This window comes from Lissotriton helveticus, chromosome 6 (genome assembly GCF_964261635.1).
Source record: "Lissotriton helveticus chromosome 6, aLisHel1.1, whole genome shotgun sequence".
In the NCBI taxonomy this organism is placed as follows: Eukaryota; Metazoa; Chordata; class Amphibia; order Caudata; family Salamandridae; genus Lissotriton; species Lissotriton helveticus.
This window is the reverse complement of record NC_136067.1, coordinates 1,971,701,538-1,971,720,167: the sequence shown is the minus strand read 5'-3', so window position 1 is coordinate 1,971,720,167 and position 18,630 is coordinate 1,971,701,538. Positions and strand designations below refer to the sequence as shown.

Sequence of the window (18,630 nt, the reverse complement as noted above, 5' to 3'; positions counted from 1 at the left end):
TCCGAAGGACTCGTGTATTCACGAGAATATCGTATTCGATAATCCTTTGAAGTTTGAAGCTAGACTAGAGAGCGAAGATGCCTGGTCTTAGCAGACTTGGAAATTTGTTTTGTCTTGGTTGTAATAGGGATTCCCAATTGGAGGACTCGTGTCCAGTTCCTCCGATTGAAACTCCAACATATGAACTGTATGTGAAACATGGCGTAGGCCCCATCACATACAATGAAGTGTGGATCAAATACACCAGAAACGACGGTGTTTTAAAATGGCCCCAATACGGTAGTTTTGACACGGAAATCCTAGATAACCCTGAGGTTAAACTTTTTAAGAAGAAAGCCCGGCCGGCAATGTTTGACTCTTTCCGCCTATGTCGTAAGGAAGCCAAACAGAAGGAAATTAATTTAGCGAAGAGAAATAAGAGAGAAAGGGGTATCTCGATAATGCAGGATGCCATGCAGTTTAAAGACAACGAAGAAGAACAGATGAGTGAGCAGTTGCACAGGCAACGTAAAATGGTCATTGATAAATGTTATCCTGTTTTGCCGCCTCTTCAGCAAGATGCAGCAAAAGACCTAGGAAAAGATCCCATAATGTCACACTTGTTAAATTCGCCACCCCCTTATGCGCAGAATGCTACGGCACCTCCGCAACCTTTAGCTGCGCAACCTGTGGTTGTATTACCTCCTGCTCCTCCACAATTATCAGCTGCTCTTCAGCTGGCTCCGGCTCCACTGGTGCAGCATCCTCAAGGGCCACCGGCTTTTACATCTGCTCTTCTATACTTCCTACAACTTTGACTACTATATCGACTACCACTCCTGGTATTTCTCCTGACACTGCCTCTGCATCTGCCTTGACTCATCCTGCTTTTCCGCTTGTCTTTTCATCAACTTCTCCTTCAGTTCGTCAGAGAGTGGCTAGTACTGTTACTAGTCTTCTATATCCTTTCTTTGGAACGGCAAGTCCGACTCCTGTCTCTGAGCGTAAACAGTTGCGTAGCCAACTGCCTGATTCTAGGGAAAAGGAAACGTTGAATTATTTGGCACATAGATGGGTGACGGACCCGACAAAATATGATCTAGAGTCTGTTATGGATGTCTTCCATCAATGGGATGCACCAAAGCAGAGATGTTTTTGAGAAAATGTGTGCTTTTCTTTGTGAAGATGTAGAGGAGAATTATTTAGAGCCCAATCCGCCTGAGTTGTGTCATGTGCGGTTCGAGTTTGGGAACGGCGCAATTGTGGGTTCGGATGTTGAGAAAGCAGTTGCGAGGTTGTTGTCGCTTAGGACTGAAGGTGTATCTAAGTCATTGTTTGAGTCTGATTCTTCTGTCAAGAAGAAGGGAAGACAATATCCCATGAGAGAAGTTCCCCCACAATGGAGGGATGGGGACCAAGCAGCTAACCCACCTGTTCCAGGACACTTTCAGCGTGTGTGGGTACATGTTCCATGGAAGCGAGCTGAAGTTATGGCCCTTAAGCAGACATTGCTTGATCCCCGTAAAAATCCTGCAGGGTATTACAAGGAATTGTCACAAACTGCAGGTTCATGCATCATGAATCTAGCGGATATAGACATGTTGTTTGGGAATGTTGTTCCACAGCCTTTATGGGGAAAGATTCGTCATGCAGATCATGATCAGGAGTTAGGTGACACATGGGCTAATATTGCTGCTGCAGATGGCCGACAAGTTGGTGGTGCTAAACCCGAACCTTTAGTAGCAGAACTTCCTGGTAGGATCATTGATTACATGAAAACTATAATGCCGGCGATGCGTGTAAACTGGGATAAATTGTCTGCATGTAAGCAGAAGAAAGATGAAACGGTGTCCGATTTCTTCACCAGGTTTGAAGAGACGTTTGTCGACCACAGTGGTCAATATATGAGTACAGAAGGTGGTCAACGGTTGTTCGTCGATAAATTTGTGCACAATCTGCTTCCCGAGTTGTGTAAGAAGTTAAAGGATTCAGAGAGTTCTTGGGCTGTTTCGTCTTCAGCACAGATATTGGCTACTGCACAGTATTATGAAAATTGAGATAAAGATGAGAAAGATAGAGCAGAGAAGAAAACTAAAGAGTTAAAGACGAAGGTCCTGTTACAGCAAGCGTATCCGCCACGTGGTGGTGGTGGTCAGAATAATGGTGGTCAGAATAATTATCAGCAACCTCAACAGTTTCAAAGGCAAGAGTCGAGTATACTCAATGACGTGTTCCTGTAGGTCACAATCAGTGTTCGATTTGTAAGGAAGAGGGTCATTTTAAGTATAGTTGCCCTGCTTTATTACAGCGCGCAAATGGTGTCTCAGGTGCACGAGGTCGAGGTGTTCAGCAAGCGCCTAGAGGTAGAGGACGTGGAAACGTCCCTCAGAACGCACGTTCCCTTCCGCCTCAAAATTCTATGAATAGTTTTGATCAGCAGAATAACGCGTCTGGTAGGACGACTCAGTACTATGCTGATGATTACTATGCAGAAGATGAAAGTATGGAAGGTAATGGTTGCTAGAACAGCCATAGACAAAGATAGGGAGTTGTTTCAGTTCCTGTAGATCAGAGTGGACCCTACGTTGAGGTGATTACATCAGGTGTGTCAGAGCCTTTTCTGTTGGATACTGGTTCTACAAAGAGTTCTATGATGCACTCAAAACTCCCTGGCGCACCTTTGTCTGGCGAAATGAATGTTTCTGTAGGTTTTTCTGGCGCCCCGGTTAGGAACCCGATTTCTAGTCCTATGTCCCTTTCTGTTTGGTCCTTGTGAATTAGAAGCACCCCTTATTTTGACGACAGGTTGTGGTGAAAACTTGTTGGGATTGGATCTGTTGAAAAGGTTGTATGCGACATTGTATTTTTCTCCGTCGGGAGTACAACTTACACTGGGTAAGAGAGTGGTTTACTCAATGTATTTGTCGAAGGACAAACTCCCGACTGAATTGTCGTTTCTGCCTGATATTCTTTGGGCTACTGGTCCTAACGATGTGGGCCTTTTGGAAATACCGACATATGTTGTGACATTGAAAGCCAATGTTAGAATGCCACGCATTCCCCAATACAAGATTTCTAGCGAAGGTGAGAAAGCGTTACTAGTAATCGTTTACGACCTGATTGAAAAAGATGTGATTGAAGAGACAAGAGGCAACGTTTGCAATAGTCCTGTTCTGCCTGTTTTGAAACGTACTGATCCTTCTCAGCCACCTGTTTACAGATTTGTGATTGATCTTAGAGAGGTGAATAAAATAGTTGTGCCAGAATATCCAGTTGTCCCTGATATCACTGCCCTATTCACTATGATTCCAGCTTCCGCGACTTGGTTTTCGGTGAATGACTTGAAGAATGCTTTCTTCAGCATCCCGATAGCCGAGGAGAGTAGGGATATTTTCGGCTTCAGTTTAGGAGGTTGAAGCTTCCGCTTCAAACGCGCTCCCCAGGGCTACTGTGAAAGTCCATTGATATATAGTCAAGCTCTAAAGGCACAGCTTGATACGATTGTTTTATCTGATGGTGCTACCCTTGTTCAGTACGTCGACGATCTACTAATCGCAGCAGATACTGAGGAAATATGTAAAGAAGCCACGTTGTCTTTGTTGCGTCATCTGTGTAATTTGCATCACAAAGTGTCCCTTTCAAAATTGCAATATTGTCGACAAGAAGTGACCTACCTAGGTCATCTCTTATCGAAGGAGGGAAGGAAACTGACCCCAGAAAGAATTCAGGCAATAGCGAAATTGAGTGTGCCAAGGACACAGAGAGAAGTGCGTGCTTTCTTGGATATTACATCCTATTGCAGACAATGGATACAGAATTTTTCGTTGATGGCCAAACCTTTGGTGGCATTGACGTGTAAAGATACACCGAATCCCCTTCCATGGTCTGAAGATTGTCAGAAAAGTTTTTCCGAATTGCGTGATGCATTATGTTTGGCTCCTGTGTTGGGTACCCCCGACTACAGTAAGCCCTTTACATTGTATGTCCATGAGAAAGAGGGTTGTGCATTGTCAGTGTTGACACAGTTGTTTGGAGACAAGCAGCGTCCATGTGCGTATTTTTCGTCCACTTTTGATCCGGTAGCTAAAGCGTTGCCAAGTTGTTTGAGAGCCACAGCGGCAGCAGCTGTTTCTATTCGACAGTCTGCTGGGTTAGTAATGAATAGCACGCTGTTTGTGATGGTTCCACATGCAGTAGACACGTTGTTAAACAGAACCAAAACACAGCACTTAACTAGTGCTCGGTTGTCAGGTTACGAATTAACCTTGTTAGCAAGTCATGTGCACATAAAAAGATGCAACACACTTAACCCAGCTACGTTGTTGTCAATTGTAGAGGAGTTAGATGCCTCTGAACAGCATGATTGTTTTCTCAGAACAGAAGAAGAAACGAAAGGGAGAGTAGACCTCCAAGATATTCCTCTTGCTGAATGTGATGGTACATTATGGGTGGATGGTTCATGCTTCAAGCTTCCGAATGGTGACACGAGTGCAGCATATGCTATCACGACTTTGCATACGATTGTTGAAACTGCACGTATTCCACATAATTCAGCCCAAGCAGCAGAGTTGATTGCACTTACGAGAGCATGTGTGTTGTCGAAAGGAATGAAAGTGACCATTTATACCGACAGCCAATATGCATTTGGTGTGGCTCACAGTTTTGGACGACTGTGGAAAAAACGTGGGTTCCTGACTTCACATGGAGCTAAGATACAGCATGGTCAGTTGGTGAATGAGGTCCTTGAGTCGCTGACCTTGCCGCTACAAGTTGAGATTGTGAAATGTAGTGCTCACAAGAAGGTGACTGATGATGTTGGTCGTGGAAATTCATTCGCTGACGAAGTCGCAAAAGAAACAGCAAGGGATGTGATGAGTCGAATGTATGTTGCAGGCCCTGCAAGATGGGTTGGTGATGTTGGTATGTGTGAAGATATGATAGAGAGTGTGAAGTCTATTCAAGCTGAGGCTACAGAGAAAGAGTTGGACATGTGGAGAGAAAGTACGGGTAGAATGGATGCAAATGGTTGTTGGGTTGAATTGTCAGAGCATCAGAGATGGTTGTTGCCCGATGCGTACGTGCTTGCAGTGGTTACAATGGCACATGGAATGGTTCATATCAGCGTAAAAGGGATTTGCAAGTTGTTGGCTCCGGTATGGCAAAATGCTGGAATTCCTAAATGGGCAGAGAATGTCGTCAAGAATTGCATGGTGTGTCTGAAATACAATCCTGGTAGGGGAACCCCAACTCCAGCTGGTCATTTTGCACCTCCTACGTATCCGTTCGAGGTTTTGCAGCTAGATTTCATCCACATGGAAAGGTGCAACAATTTAAAATACGTACTCGTTGTTGTTTGTGCCTTTTCAAGATGGGTAGAAGCATAGCCCCTAAAGGACAATACTGCCCTGTCCACAGCTAAAGCCCTTGTGAAAGAGTTCTTCCCTAGATTTGGAATGCCGAGAATGGTCTGGAGCGATAATGGGAGTGAATTTGTGGGTCGAGTGATGAAGAAAGTATGCGAAGGGCTAGGCATCCAACAGAAGTTCCACGCTGCAAATCACCCCCAATCAGCTGGACTAGTAGAATGCTATAATGGCACGCTAAAGTTAAAACTGGCCAAGATTCAAGCAAGCACTGGTCTTAAATGGCCTGATGCTCTGCCCTTAGCACTCCTATCAACCAGAATGACTGTGCATTCGCGAGTGGGACTTAGTCCTTACGAAATCGTCTTCGGCCGCCCGGACAACGTATGGGGAGTGCCAAGGCCTACGAAATTCAGTGAAATCGAAACACCCTGTACTGCTTGACTATTTGTACGAATTGACGGCTAAATTGCGTGTTTTACACCAACAGGTCCACGACACTCCACCTCAGGTTTCTGAAGCTCCAGGACACCCCATCGATCCTGGATCCTGGGTTTTGGTGAAAAACTTCCAGCGAACGAAGAACGACCAGCCCCGGTGGACCGGCCCACACCTCGTCCTTCTTTCAACAAGATCAGCTGTTTGAGTGGAAGGAAAGAAGCACTGGATCCACGGTGTACATTGCAAGAGGGTACCTTTGCCTCTGCCGTACGACCGGTGGGTCCAGGAGGGTGTCGCCGACTCAGAGACTGAAATTGTGCCACGTTTTCTGCCTTTCAGTGATGCACGTGTAAAAGGAACAACTACTGAAAAAGAGAGTGACAATATTTTGCAACCAGCTGTATCACCGTCAGTTCGATTGGACACTACAGAACCTGAACTCTTGTTCCGAGACCAGACAGTACCGGGAAAACAACGATATAATCTGAGGCCGAGAACTATGAACTAATAAAAGTGTCTTTTCTACTTTTCTATTTTTGAAAGTGCAGCTCTCTCATCTGAGAAACTTGCTTATTTTTGTTTTTCGAACCACCATCCGGGTTCCGCTGTAGGGTCGTGGTTGCCCAAAGTCTTTGGGGTGCAGCTGAAGATGTTAGGTCGACAGTTCTGGTTGGTCTAAGGGAGTTGCCCTGGACTGACAGAAGCATTCCTTAGCATAGAACACCCAACCATCGCGAGCAGCATATTATAGAGGATGGAGTTTTTCGAGATGGAGAGACCTGCCAAAACAACGAACTTTAAAGCCAGAATATGTAAATTGATGACCAAGAAAAGTTTTTTATTATTATGGATTTTCATGTTATTCAGCGTAATGATGTTTTTAATAGGATATGTTTTATTCTCTTTTCAAGTGACATTTGCACCCACTGCATCGCCCGTACCACCTCCTACTGTTTCCTCACATTCTTTTCAACCCCTTCCTGAACATGAATCCGCTAGGAGGTTAGAATTTATTAATAACTCCTTTGTTCAGCTTTTACACCAACACCAACTTGTTATGAACACGACTAACTGTTGGGCGTGTGGTCTTATGCCGCACACAACGGATAAAGGTATCCCTTATCTGGTCCTACCTTTCAGCCATAATGGTTCTGTGTGGGCATACAGAACAATGTTCATCTACGCACGTGAAGTCCACCCCCTACGTTCCGTAAAAGACAATCCTAAGAATAGCGCTCTAGTAAAGGGTATAGTCGATATGATTAAAGAAGATATTACCTACGAAACTATCCCGAGAGATGAGACACTTGTATATATAGGATGGAACGTGACCGGATATGGATTTACTCTGAGTGAGAAACAGCAAGCTAAGAGATCTTCCCCGATTTGGATTGTACCCCATCAGGTAAAACCTATGTCTGCAAGGTACTGGCAAGAATCCCAGAGCTCAGTTAGGCAGGAGTATCTGTACTGAAACATATGTTTTTGGGTCTCAGACTTCCCCTTCGTTTCTAGCAGCTAAGGGCACCTATTTCATCTGCCACAATAGAGCCTATACATGGTTGCCCCCTGACTTCTGGGGCACATGTTTTGTTTCGTTCCTGTTGCCTCCCACCTACACCGTTGCGGCAGATTACCATAAGACAAGGTTAGTTAGGGGTGTCTTGAGTAAAGAAGACTCTGCAGGACAAGAATTTGGGGACTTCGTAAAGGGTTTTCTACCGTTCTGGGGACCAATGGTTAACAGCAGGAACATAAGGCAATTGACAAGAGTGGACGAGTCCACCGTAGTTGAAACTGCTGGTGCCCTTAGTAACTTGGCTGCTGAGCTCCAGTCGGATCGCCTTATGACCCTTCAGAACAGGGTCGCGTTAGACGTCATACTTGCAGACCGAGGTGGGGTATGTAAATTGATCCAATCAAGTTGCTGTGTTTTCATTCCAGATAACGCTCCAACAGTGTACCAGGCCATCTCCAAACTACATAAGATTTCCGAATCTATTCACGTGGATAAAGGAGATTGGTCGTTGATGGGATGGTTCTGGGAACTGATATCCGCCTGGGGTTGGAAAATTCTGATGGTCGTTGGGGTGATCTTAGCTATCCTTTTCCTGTTTTGTCTGTGCGTACAGTGCACTCCTGAAATATGTGTAAGGACACCTGTATCAAGAGACGAGCTAAGTAATAGGATGATGCTACAGCAACATCTCAATGTCTTTAAGAATATAGACCTGGACTCAGATTAGCATGAGGATAGGTTAAATTGCCTATGTAAGGGCAAAAGGAGGGCTGTGGTACTTAAAAATGACAAGTACACTATGCACAAGCATTTTCGTCATATTCGAGTGACGGTTTCACTCTGAAATCGTCATTTTCGTTCCGAACCCTTGGGTTCCATTTTGTGCACGGCAGCCATTTTGTGAGTTGCCCTCACATAGGCAGATGATTAAGCCAAATTCGATTCCAAAGGACACGTACACCTTAATTGACTTCTCTTTGACCTGTGCTGGAACCATCGCCCCGGGCCGAACCTGCCCGGCCAGTTCCTTTCCCAGTGGCCGAGCAAGATAGCATCAAGGCACAGCCTGCCATAAACCTTTCATCGCACACACACCCTGCCTAATCTTGCGCACACCTGTCCCTGTTCTTTTTCTCTCTTACTTACTTTACGATGAGGAGGTGCCCGTTTTTATTGGGGGTCCGTCGATATCTGATGAAAATACTGGTATACTAAAATGTAAAGAATGTTTGCCTAAAGCATAATATATTGTATAAAAAGAGAAGCCTTGTAAGGTTGAGCAGTCTCCTGAGAATATACACACCGTGTTGTTGTACTTCTAAGACGCCTGTTACTTGGTTGCAGCCAATAAATTCGATCTTTGACTTCACCTAGAAGACTCGGAGTTTCTGTGTCTGAATCAGGTAGAACTCATGAAGTCTTAGGGTGTACCCTGACACCGCTGGGTTCCGAAAAACCCAGTACTTCACATGGCCGGGTGGGGGACTGTGGCAGGGGTGGCGGCTATAGGGATCCGGACCAGGCATAGGGACAGACTTAGGGTTCAGGGCCACATGTGGACATGGGTTAGGAACTCCGGGCTGGGTGGGGGACTACGGCAGTCGTGGGGGCTTTAGGGATCAGGGCTAAGCAAAGGGAAAGACTTAGGGTTCAGGGCCGTAATGGTCATGGGTAAGAAACTCAGGGCTGGGTGGGGCACTGCAGCAGTGGTGGTAGTTTTAGGGATCAGGACCATGCAAAGGGAAAGACTTAGGGTTCAGGGCTGTTATGGTCATGGGTTAGGAAGTCAGTGCCGGTTGGGGGACTGCGGCAGGGGAGATAGCTTTAGGGATAAAGGCCAAGCAAAAGTACAGACTTAGGGTTCATTGCCTTAATGGTCATGGGTTAGGAACTCCAGGTCCAGCAGGGGACAGCGTCAGGATTTGTGGTTTTAGGGATCAGTGCAAAGAAAAGGGATAGACTTAGGTTTCAAGGCTGGGCAAGGGGCCTGTGGCTGGTGTGGCAGCTTAGGACTTAGGGCCAAGAAAAGGGACAGACGTAGGGTTCAGGGTAGAGGGATAGGGGACTGAGGAACAGGGTGATTTAAGGGTTCAGGGCGGGGTAGAGGTATACCACACACCATTCAACTCCCCTCTGCTCCCCTCTGCTTCTCAGGACCCATCCGGCTAGACTGGCGGACTTAAGGTTCAAGAATGGGCAGGGTACTGCGGCAGAAGGTTTTCTCTGGTTCTGCTTCTCTTTTTACAGAAAATGTAAGTCTGTTCACAGTGTCTATTTAGCACTGTGAATGGATCACGTGGGGAGAAACAACAAAAAATCTGTTACGTTCATGCTAGTGTGTCGCAACAGCATGCAAGCCACTACAAAGGTAATGCCTTAACCACGCATGTCAATTGACTCCTACAGGCCCTTACCAAGCATACCTTTATGATGATATTATCGTGGTAAAGGCATGTGTGGTAAAGGCATGTACGTTGTAAAAATTATTGTGCAAAATGCAAGCATGGTAATGACGCACATGTTGTACGGGCAGCAATGTAAAGGCGCGTGTGGTAATAGGATGCGTGGTTACGTCCTACAGCTTACTGACACAGGCTTTTAATATGAAAGGGATAAGAAAACTATTGGAGTCAATTTATTCTTTTTAGGGGCACTTCACCAAAACAAGTGGGACAAGCAGGGACATTTTGTAACTCTAGCAATTAGGAGGTGGGAATGTAAATCTTTGATGACTTAAATATGGGTACAATTAAAACAAAAGGAATTCATTTTTATGCTTTTTTGTATATATATTTTAATTTGGGTGGATTGTCCATATTCAATTGTTTGTTTTTCTTTTTTATACATGTGTTATATTGTAAATGGTTTTAAGTATCTGAAACAATGAAATATGATCTGATTTGATCAATATGTTTGAAGGGGGCTAGATTCAGTCAGGTTTACTTTAAGCACAAGTAAACCTGCCACAGTATCACTTAGTAAGTGCCTAATTCTTATAAGTATGTTTGGACAGAACTAGAACTGTCAAAATATCGTCCAGTTCCCAGAATTGCATAGGATCTAGAAGTACACCAGTCATAAGTGCTAAAGATATTCTCTGTGAGTGGAGCGGCATAAAGCAGCCCACTTCATATCTAGTGAGAAAGCCTAGATCACAATGTGACAAAATAAATGTAATAAAGGAAATAATTGGTTGAACTCTTGACAATTAGGGTACAGCTCCTAAACCAGTACTGATGGCCAGAAGTGTGTCTAATATTTGAGATCTGCTTTTTTCACATAATATACATTTAAATTATGTATCTGGGACAGAAAATACTTCATTTCTAGTTAGAGACTGCACAAATTACTCTAATTGAAAGTAGGTTTGAAGCTGCAAACATTGGAATACAAATATCATGACACAGATCTAACTAACACGCATCTGTTATGTGTAAAAGGCGACTAAAAGTGAACAAACTTTTAACTTTACCTTTCATTGCTATTTCCATGGTTCCTCAATGAATTCCCGATGAGAAGTTCTGCTCCATTCAGATTTTCCGATGCCTCATTTCTGGAGGTGATGGAAATGGCATCCACTTTATATTTTCTCAATAAATCCACCCTCCACCAGGGACCAAACTCATCATTTGTACGGGAGCAGGATGCATGCATATAATCGGTATCCGGATTTCCATCTATTGCATTAAATGCAAGCCCCATATAACCTAGGAGATTCCCATTTCCAGTAAGAGTACTTGATTGGGTGGCTCGACCACGCAGGGCCACATTCTCACCTGAAAGTAGATGAGCTCATTTAGTTAGAAGAGGTCTGTAGGGGCTACGTCACTAGTATAATACCCAGGCTAAAACATGCTTATCTAATAGCATAGTTATTTATTAATACATTTACCAGGTACACAAGGGTGTTTAGAAATCAGTGTCCCTATGCTAGAGGTTTTTCCATTATAAATACTGCAAACAATTAAAGGCACGCAAGACATGCATAATTGACCAACGTGACCATTCACAAGGAAATATTTACTTGAAAGACTCGAAACACTTTAAAGACTTTGTACACAACACTTGCCACCGATACTTGCATCAACAATAGTTGTCTCAAGTAGCAGTGCATGGAACTCCATCCAAACTGGCCATGATGTGTGACTGTTTAAAATTACCCTGAACTTGTGATACATTTCCCACAACCTCTATATAATGGATTCAAGTATACATCTTTTAGTCCATGAGTAATTATCTCCTATATGTTGTTAGAAATATTATGCATTCATATTTTTGTGAAGCATGAACAGAATACAGAATGTGGTTTTACACTCAATGACATATGTACGCACAAATATTGTACTATTGTCTTTAAAACTAATTTTCCACGACATATAGAAGAGTGTTCTCCAGACCTTTTTTAAATATGCCTCGGATTGGGCCTAGCGGTCATACTGTTCAAAATGGATGCCTTTTCCCTGCACATTTCAATATCTGTAATTTCTGCGGTACACAGTCAAGCAGAATCATGTTTGTTTATTTCCATGGGTATTTTTCTTCCTAGTCTCGATGAACCCTCCCGAGCCTAGTCTCCAAACTGTAACTTTACTTCAAAGTTGTTCCATTAGCTCATTGTATACTATTCATTCATAATAACCTGCTGTTCACGGATCTAGTTTGTCTCACCATCTCTGGATGGCATTAGTATAGAGTTTTCAAAATAAATATTCATCTAGCAGAATAGTGCTTAGATTCTATGACAATATGACACTTAGTAAAAGTGTGCTCTGATTTGCAGCAAAAGCAACACATTTTATTATACCAGGATGATTCAGCAGTTTTAGTCATTTCCAATTTGAAGATGATAACAAAAACTCAGTTTTAGGGGGCTGAGAGAGCATTCGTTAATGCTACTAGGGATGCTGTCTGTTTCTGTCTTGATTTTGCTGCCCACTTAGAACTTAGAACATTTTTGATTGCACACTTCTCTGTAATGCCATATTTTCTGAGGGCCTTCATGGCGATTATTCTGTTCTGCATTTTAGAACTTTTGTAATAAATCATTTTAACTATTCAGCTGAACTAGAACTAAAAGTTTTTGAGCAGCCTGTTTTCATTTTTTGACTGTAATTCAGATATTTGTGCTGTATTGGGAGGAGCCTTACCTCTGGGACATATTAACTCTTGAGATTGAGATTTAACAGTGTGTTCAATTCATCAAATTGTTGGTGTTGTGTGAAGGTACAATTCTGGGTTGTCAACATTGTAGGGTCCCCCACGCCCACACATTTGTGGTAGCAGAGTGTTGCAAGTTAGGAAAAAAATATTTTTGCTTTAGAAATGTCCCTATTTGCCCTGTCCCTAATCATTGTGGATTTTCCTAGTTGACTTTGTTGTGTTCTTGGTTTGTGTTGCTGCTCCTGAACAAGTCTGATAGTAAGTATTCATAGAGTCACATGATTATTGTGGCATTTTGGTGACTGAGAGTGTTCCTTTGTGGTACTGAATATTGAGGTATGTGCTGATTGATGGATTGTTATGCTGTGAGTGAGGTATTTGATTATGCAATGTTGATTCTGGGTTCAATTGGAGGTTTGCTTACTGTGATTTTGATGTACTATTCTTATTTGTGATTTGCGTTGGAGAAGTTTTGGTTAATTATATGTTGGTTCGATTATCGAATTGGCAGAAATCCAAAATCTCACAATACTATTGTTGAACTTATGAACAAAAAGATACTGTGACTTTCAAGACACTACATACATACAGATTCGCCCTTTGGTGCACAAGAGTAAATACACTAGCCAAAAGTAGATTGCCACTGGACAGGAGTTTGCTTTAGTGTGAATTGAATGTTAACACGTGCCACAGAGGTACTGGTTTTATTTTTATTTGCAAGATTTGTTTTCTTTTAACTTACTGATTTTTTCTTATTTACATTTTTATTTCCTTTATTTGTGTTCATTGACATGGCCTGTGCAATTGTTTTCTGAGGTGGGTCATCAGACCTTGGTCGAAGGATCTCACTCCTCCCTCCAGCTTCCCAGTAAATCAGCTCAACGGGGCTCTGTGCCACCTCACGCCCAGTCAGCCCTCCTGTACAGGGTTCCTGCTATTTTGCCTCTGTTTCGGTTCTGGTTTTATTTATTCTTAATTTATTCTCCCTGACTGCAACTGTAATTTTCTTCTTTTCGTGTTTCCATTCTGCTTCCCGCCAGTATCGCCGATATCACTGACCCCTCCCCTCCCGCCCCTCTCCCGCCTCCCAGCTCATCGTCTTTCCCCCTCCCCTTCATATGGCAACCACTGCGTCTTAGGCAAGCCCGTCTGGCCTGTCTACGCCTGAACCATGCCCAGCGCCAGGAAATCGCTGGCCCCCATGACTGCCACAGTGCCTGTCTCCGCTACGACTCCAACACCCTCCACGCACTCAACACCGGACGAGCACGCACCTGCTACGTGGCCACCCCGAAGTGCACCTAATGGCCCTTCTCCTGCTGGCACTGCAGCTTCACCAGCATCCGTCCCAATAACTCATCGCCCAGGAAAGAACACAACCACCTCAGCTGCATCCTTCTCAACACCCACTCCGCCCGTAAACACGCCGTTGAACTCTGGGACCTACTCGACTTAACCTCCCCAGACGTTTCCTTCCTGACAGAGACCTGGATAAACCCCTCCTCAGCACCCAACATCTCCAAAGCCATCCCGGACGATTAAAAGATCACCCGCTGGGACCGCACCAACAGAATAGGAGGAGGAATCGCCATCATCCACAGGAACACTCTCAGAGTCTCGATCAACACCGACGACATGCTAAGCACTGCCGAACTCCTGCACTTCCAGATCCACACCGACCCCAACACCACCCTCAGAGGAACCCTCATCTACAGACCCCCCAGACTCTGACCACAGTTAAGCGACTCCATCGCCGTCTGCGTCAGCACTCATGCCCTCGCCTCCATGGACTACATCCTCCTCTGGGACCTGAACTTCCACCTGGAGAACAACAACGACACCAACTCCACAACCCTGATCGCCAACCTGCCAATCTCAGACTCAGACAACCGATCACAACCCCCACCTACTTCACCGGCCACACGCTTGACCCCATCCCAGTCCCAGTCCGGGTTCCGCAGCAACCACAGCACCAAAACCACCCTCATCGCACCACCGATGACATCAGAACCCTGCTAGACAACGGAGAAACCGAGGCCCTCATCCTCCTGGACCTGTCAGCCGCTTTCGACTTAGTCTGCCACCACACACGACGAACGCACCTCCACAACGCGGGGTCCAAAAGAAGGCCCTGAACTGGGCCACCTCCTTCCTCACCACCAAAACCAACCTCCATGAAGGAATGAAGGCCGTCGCCAATTGGATGAGGAACAGCCAACTGAAGTTGAACTCGGACAAGACGGAGGTCCTCATCCTCGGACCACCCCTTCGGCCTGGGACGACTCCTGGTGGCCGACCACACTAGGAACAGCTCCAACACCCACCAACCATGCATGCAACCTAGGGATAATCCTCGACTCCACCCTCTCCATGACTAAGCAGGTCAATGCTGTCTCTTCCTCCTGCTTCAACACCTTCTGCATGCTCCGCGAGATCTACAAGTGGATCCCCACCCAAACGAGAAGAACGGTCACCCAGGCCCTCGTGAGCAGCAGGTTGTACTACGGAAATGCACTCTACACAGGAACCTCGGCAAAACTCCTGAAAAGGCTTCAACGCATCCAGAACACCTCGGCACAACTGATCCTCAACATCCTCACTGCAGCCACATCACACAGCAAGAGGATAACCTTCAATCTCCTCTCTCACGCACACAAGGCAATCCACAACACCGGACCAGCGTACCTCAATGAACGACTCAGCTTCTACACCCCCACCCGCCTGCTACGCTCCACTGACCTCGCTCTCGCCACAGTTCCCCGCATCCGAAGAGCAATCTCCGGTGGCGGATCGTCTCCCACCTCGCCGTAAAGACCTGGAACACCCTCCCCATCCACCTACGGTAGACCCAAGACCTGCTGACCTTCATAACTCTCCTCAAGAACTGACTTTTCAAGCAGTAGCAGCATTCCCCTCCCCCCAGTGCCTTGAGTCCCTCACGGGTAAGTAGCGTGCTTTACAAATGCAATGATTGATTGATTGATTCACTGTTAGTTAGCTGAGAATTGGTGAGATGTCACCACAGAAACATGCTGCTGTTGGTTTCTTGCTGTCAGAATTGTGCTACGATTGGCTGAACTTTGGCATAGCCAAGCTGCGATTGGCTGTTGTATACTACCTTGTCTAATTTTCCTTCTGAATTATTTTGAGTGAGAATAAGGGATGCTATGTTGAAAAAGCCTAATCACCTAGGGAGGGAGAGATATTCCTGCTGAGGGTCTGCCTGCTTATGAAATAATTATGAATATTGTTTTTTATATGTTGACCAGGATGTGTGACCGGGATGAAAATGACTTACAGTTTCCTTTAGACGGTACCTTTTACATTATAAAGTTTCTTGAGGAAACCCATGAATGATAGAGAGTCGTTACCTAGACCTACACAGTTTGAAGCATTAAATAAATGGGAGACAATGGCTAAAGAGAAGGAAAGAAAGAAAATAAAGAAGTAGGGGAAGGGGTTATTTAGATAGTAGCTGGGAGGATAGTGGTATTATCATGAGAGATGGTTAATAGAGGATATGATATAGGGAGTGAGTGTTTTTCACACAATAGTCAAAGAGACAGCAGACAAAAAGAAAACCAATGATGGAGAAATAGAAAAGCGGAACCGAAAACGAGATGCAGATGAGGAGGATAATTTTTTTAAATGATCTTTTGAATTCTAGATCTCATCCATACACTGATGGGATCCCAAGACAGGAGCAGAATTCTGTCACACTTGATATGGGTGCAACTGAAGAGGGTATGAGTGTACAAGCACAGTGATTGACGGCACTTGCAGTTTCATATGAATCAGTGAGTGCCTTACAAGTAATACATTGTTACATACAATCATGAATAGCTACTTGTGCTACCGTTCATTCTTTAGAGGTTATAAAACCTACACCTTTTGGGAATAGAAGTACAAGTTGTAGACATTAGCAATAAACAGATTGCTAGCCAGGTGATGGCATTTATCCCTGTCAAAATAGGATCAACGGAGAATAATCATCAGTTAATGATGTCTGATTAAAGTTCTGCTAATTTTCTGAGTAGGGACTTACTTTGCAAGATGAACTCTGTGATTGGCTGGTGTCACAATTGAAATCCAAGAGGAAGATTCAGTGTTTAAAATTAAATCAAATAAATCAAGAGTTCAGTTTTCTCTAGTCCTTACTAAAGATGATTTGCCTCTAAATTTATGACATGCTTTCAAAGAAGATGTATGAGACTTCACAGGAAAATAAACAGAGCTGCTAAAAAGTGCAAAAACTGTCAAGATAAATGTAAAACTGTTTTCCCCTAGAAGTAGACAATACAAACTTTCAAAACGTCAGAAGCAGCAAGGATGCCCATCACCAAAACATTATTGAACACAGAATTATGTGGGATGTGCTTGGTAATCCTTGCAATTTTCCTATGATGGCCATTAAATAATCGAGTGGTTGATGGATAATTGTTCAGGACCTTTGAAAAATAAATGAAATAGCGATTGTATGTAGGCCGGTCGGACTGAATCCTAACTTTCTTCTCCATTTGTCTGCATGAGAAATATAAATATCTTTTTGTGTTCCAGCTCCAAAATAAAGATTGTTTGGTGTTGAATCCCGCAGGGGCATGCTGACAGTCCTTCAATTTTTAATTAGATCCTAAAAAAAGTTTTGAAATGTTTGCAGTTGCCCTATAACTTAGTCCTGGTTCAATATTTAGATGACCTATTGGTGGCACCTGAGCAAAAAGAACACTGTAAACTTTATAAGATTGTACTAGTGAATCATCTAGCTGACAACAGTCACAGGGTTTTCTCCACAAAGATGCACCACTGTAATAATGAAGTGAGTCATCTTAGTCATCGCAATGAGAAAGAGGCAAGAAAAGTCTCAAAAGAATGTGCTTTTGTAGTTCTAAAGATGAATCCTCCTATCACCTAGATGGTGGTGAGGATGCTCTTGGGAATTGTTGTCTTCTCTCATCAATGGATTCCAAACTTTTATTTGATTGCAGAGCCTTTAGTAAGGCTAACCCACATTGATGCCAGGAACTGGTACCATTTAATGATTGAGTAGTTCAAACCTGTGTTGATCAGAAGAGGAGGAGTCACAATACGAGCGGAGGAGCGGTGTAAGGACTAACGGTCACGGGCGGCGTGGTGTGTGTGGTGTGCAAAGAAGCCCGCAAGAAGCCCGTATCCTAGTCCGTATTCCAGGCCGTATCCCAGCTAAGCCTAAAACAAAAATCAAAAGGCTTAAGCTGCGGTTGGAAGCGAGCCGCGTCTGTAAACGAGTAAAATCTCACCTTCGGTTCCAAAGGTCGCTGGGGAGACGCAAACGCAGCGGCAGTCAAGCCGCAAACTGCAAGCCGTGAGTTAGTGAGTACAGCTGCAACGAGAGAAGCAAACGCGGCGAACGCGGCGGCAGCTAAATCGCGAGCGAACAGCGAGTGAGCCGCGAGTGTCTACAGTCAGAGCAAGATACAAGGAAAGTTTATCTTCGGTCCCGGGGAGGCCTCGTGCCCGGAGCTGCTGGGGATTGGGGTGCTCTTTGTCCCCCGAGTGTGTCCCCCGTGTGTGTCAGTGCAGTGGGAGTCTGCACGGTCATATCGGACCTTTTGGGAGCACCCTCGAAGCGGGCAGGAGTCTCAAGGTTCAGGCAATTAAGGCAGGCATCGGAGGCGGTCTAGGCGGGTGTGGCAGGAACCGCTAGGAGTCGCCAGGAATTTGCCAGGAATCGCCGGGAGCTGGAATAGCCTGAAAATGCGGGAGTATCCTCCGCCGCTACTTCCTGGCCTCTGCTATCACCCTGTTACCTGTAACCTGTCAGTTCCGGAGCCTTCCGGAGCTGAGTGTGCGAGGTTGTGGGAGGAGTGAGGCCAGAGTCGCCGGAGTTGCCGTGGTTGTTGTGGCGGCTGTGGCTCAGAGCAGGTGGCCTTTGAGAGACCTAAGTGTGACCTAAGTGTGGCAGGTGTCTGAGGAGCCTGCGGAGCTACTCGAGACACAGGAGCCGCTGAACACACAGGCACGGGAGCAGGTGAAAGCCGCTGAAAAGCCGTTGAAAAGCACAGGCGTAGAAGGAACTAACAAGAACTAAAACGTGGTGGGTAAGGTTGCATTCTGAATGCGGTAGGAGCCGCTGAAGGTTAGGAGCGGCGCGCCTGTTTGTTATATCTCCCATCTCCCATCTCCTATCTC

General features: G+C 44.9%; 1 protein-coding gene across 1 annotated transcript in view; it reads right to left on the bottom strand.

Annotated features, from left to right (window-relative positions):
- Positions 1-18,630, bottom strand: part of LOC144762950 (uncharacterized) — an 89,255-nt gene that overhangs the window by 12,427 nt on the left and 58,198 nt on the right. The window contains exon 4 of the mRNA XM_078648251.1: positions 10,775-11,078. Coding sequence (XP_078504377.1) covers positions 10,775-11,078 — 304 coding nt within the window. The remainder of the gene's footprint in view (positions 1-10,774; positions 11,079-18,630) is intronic.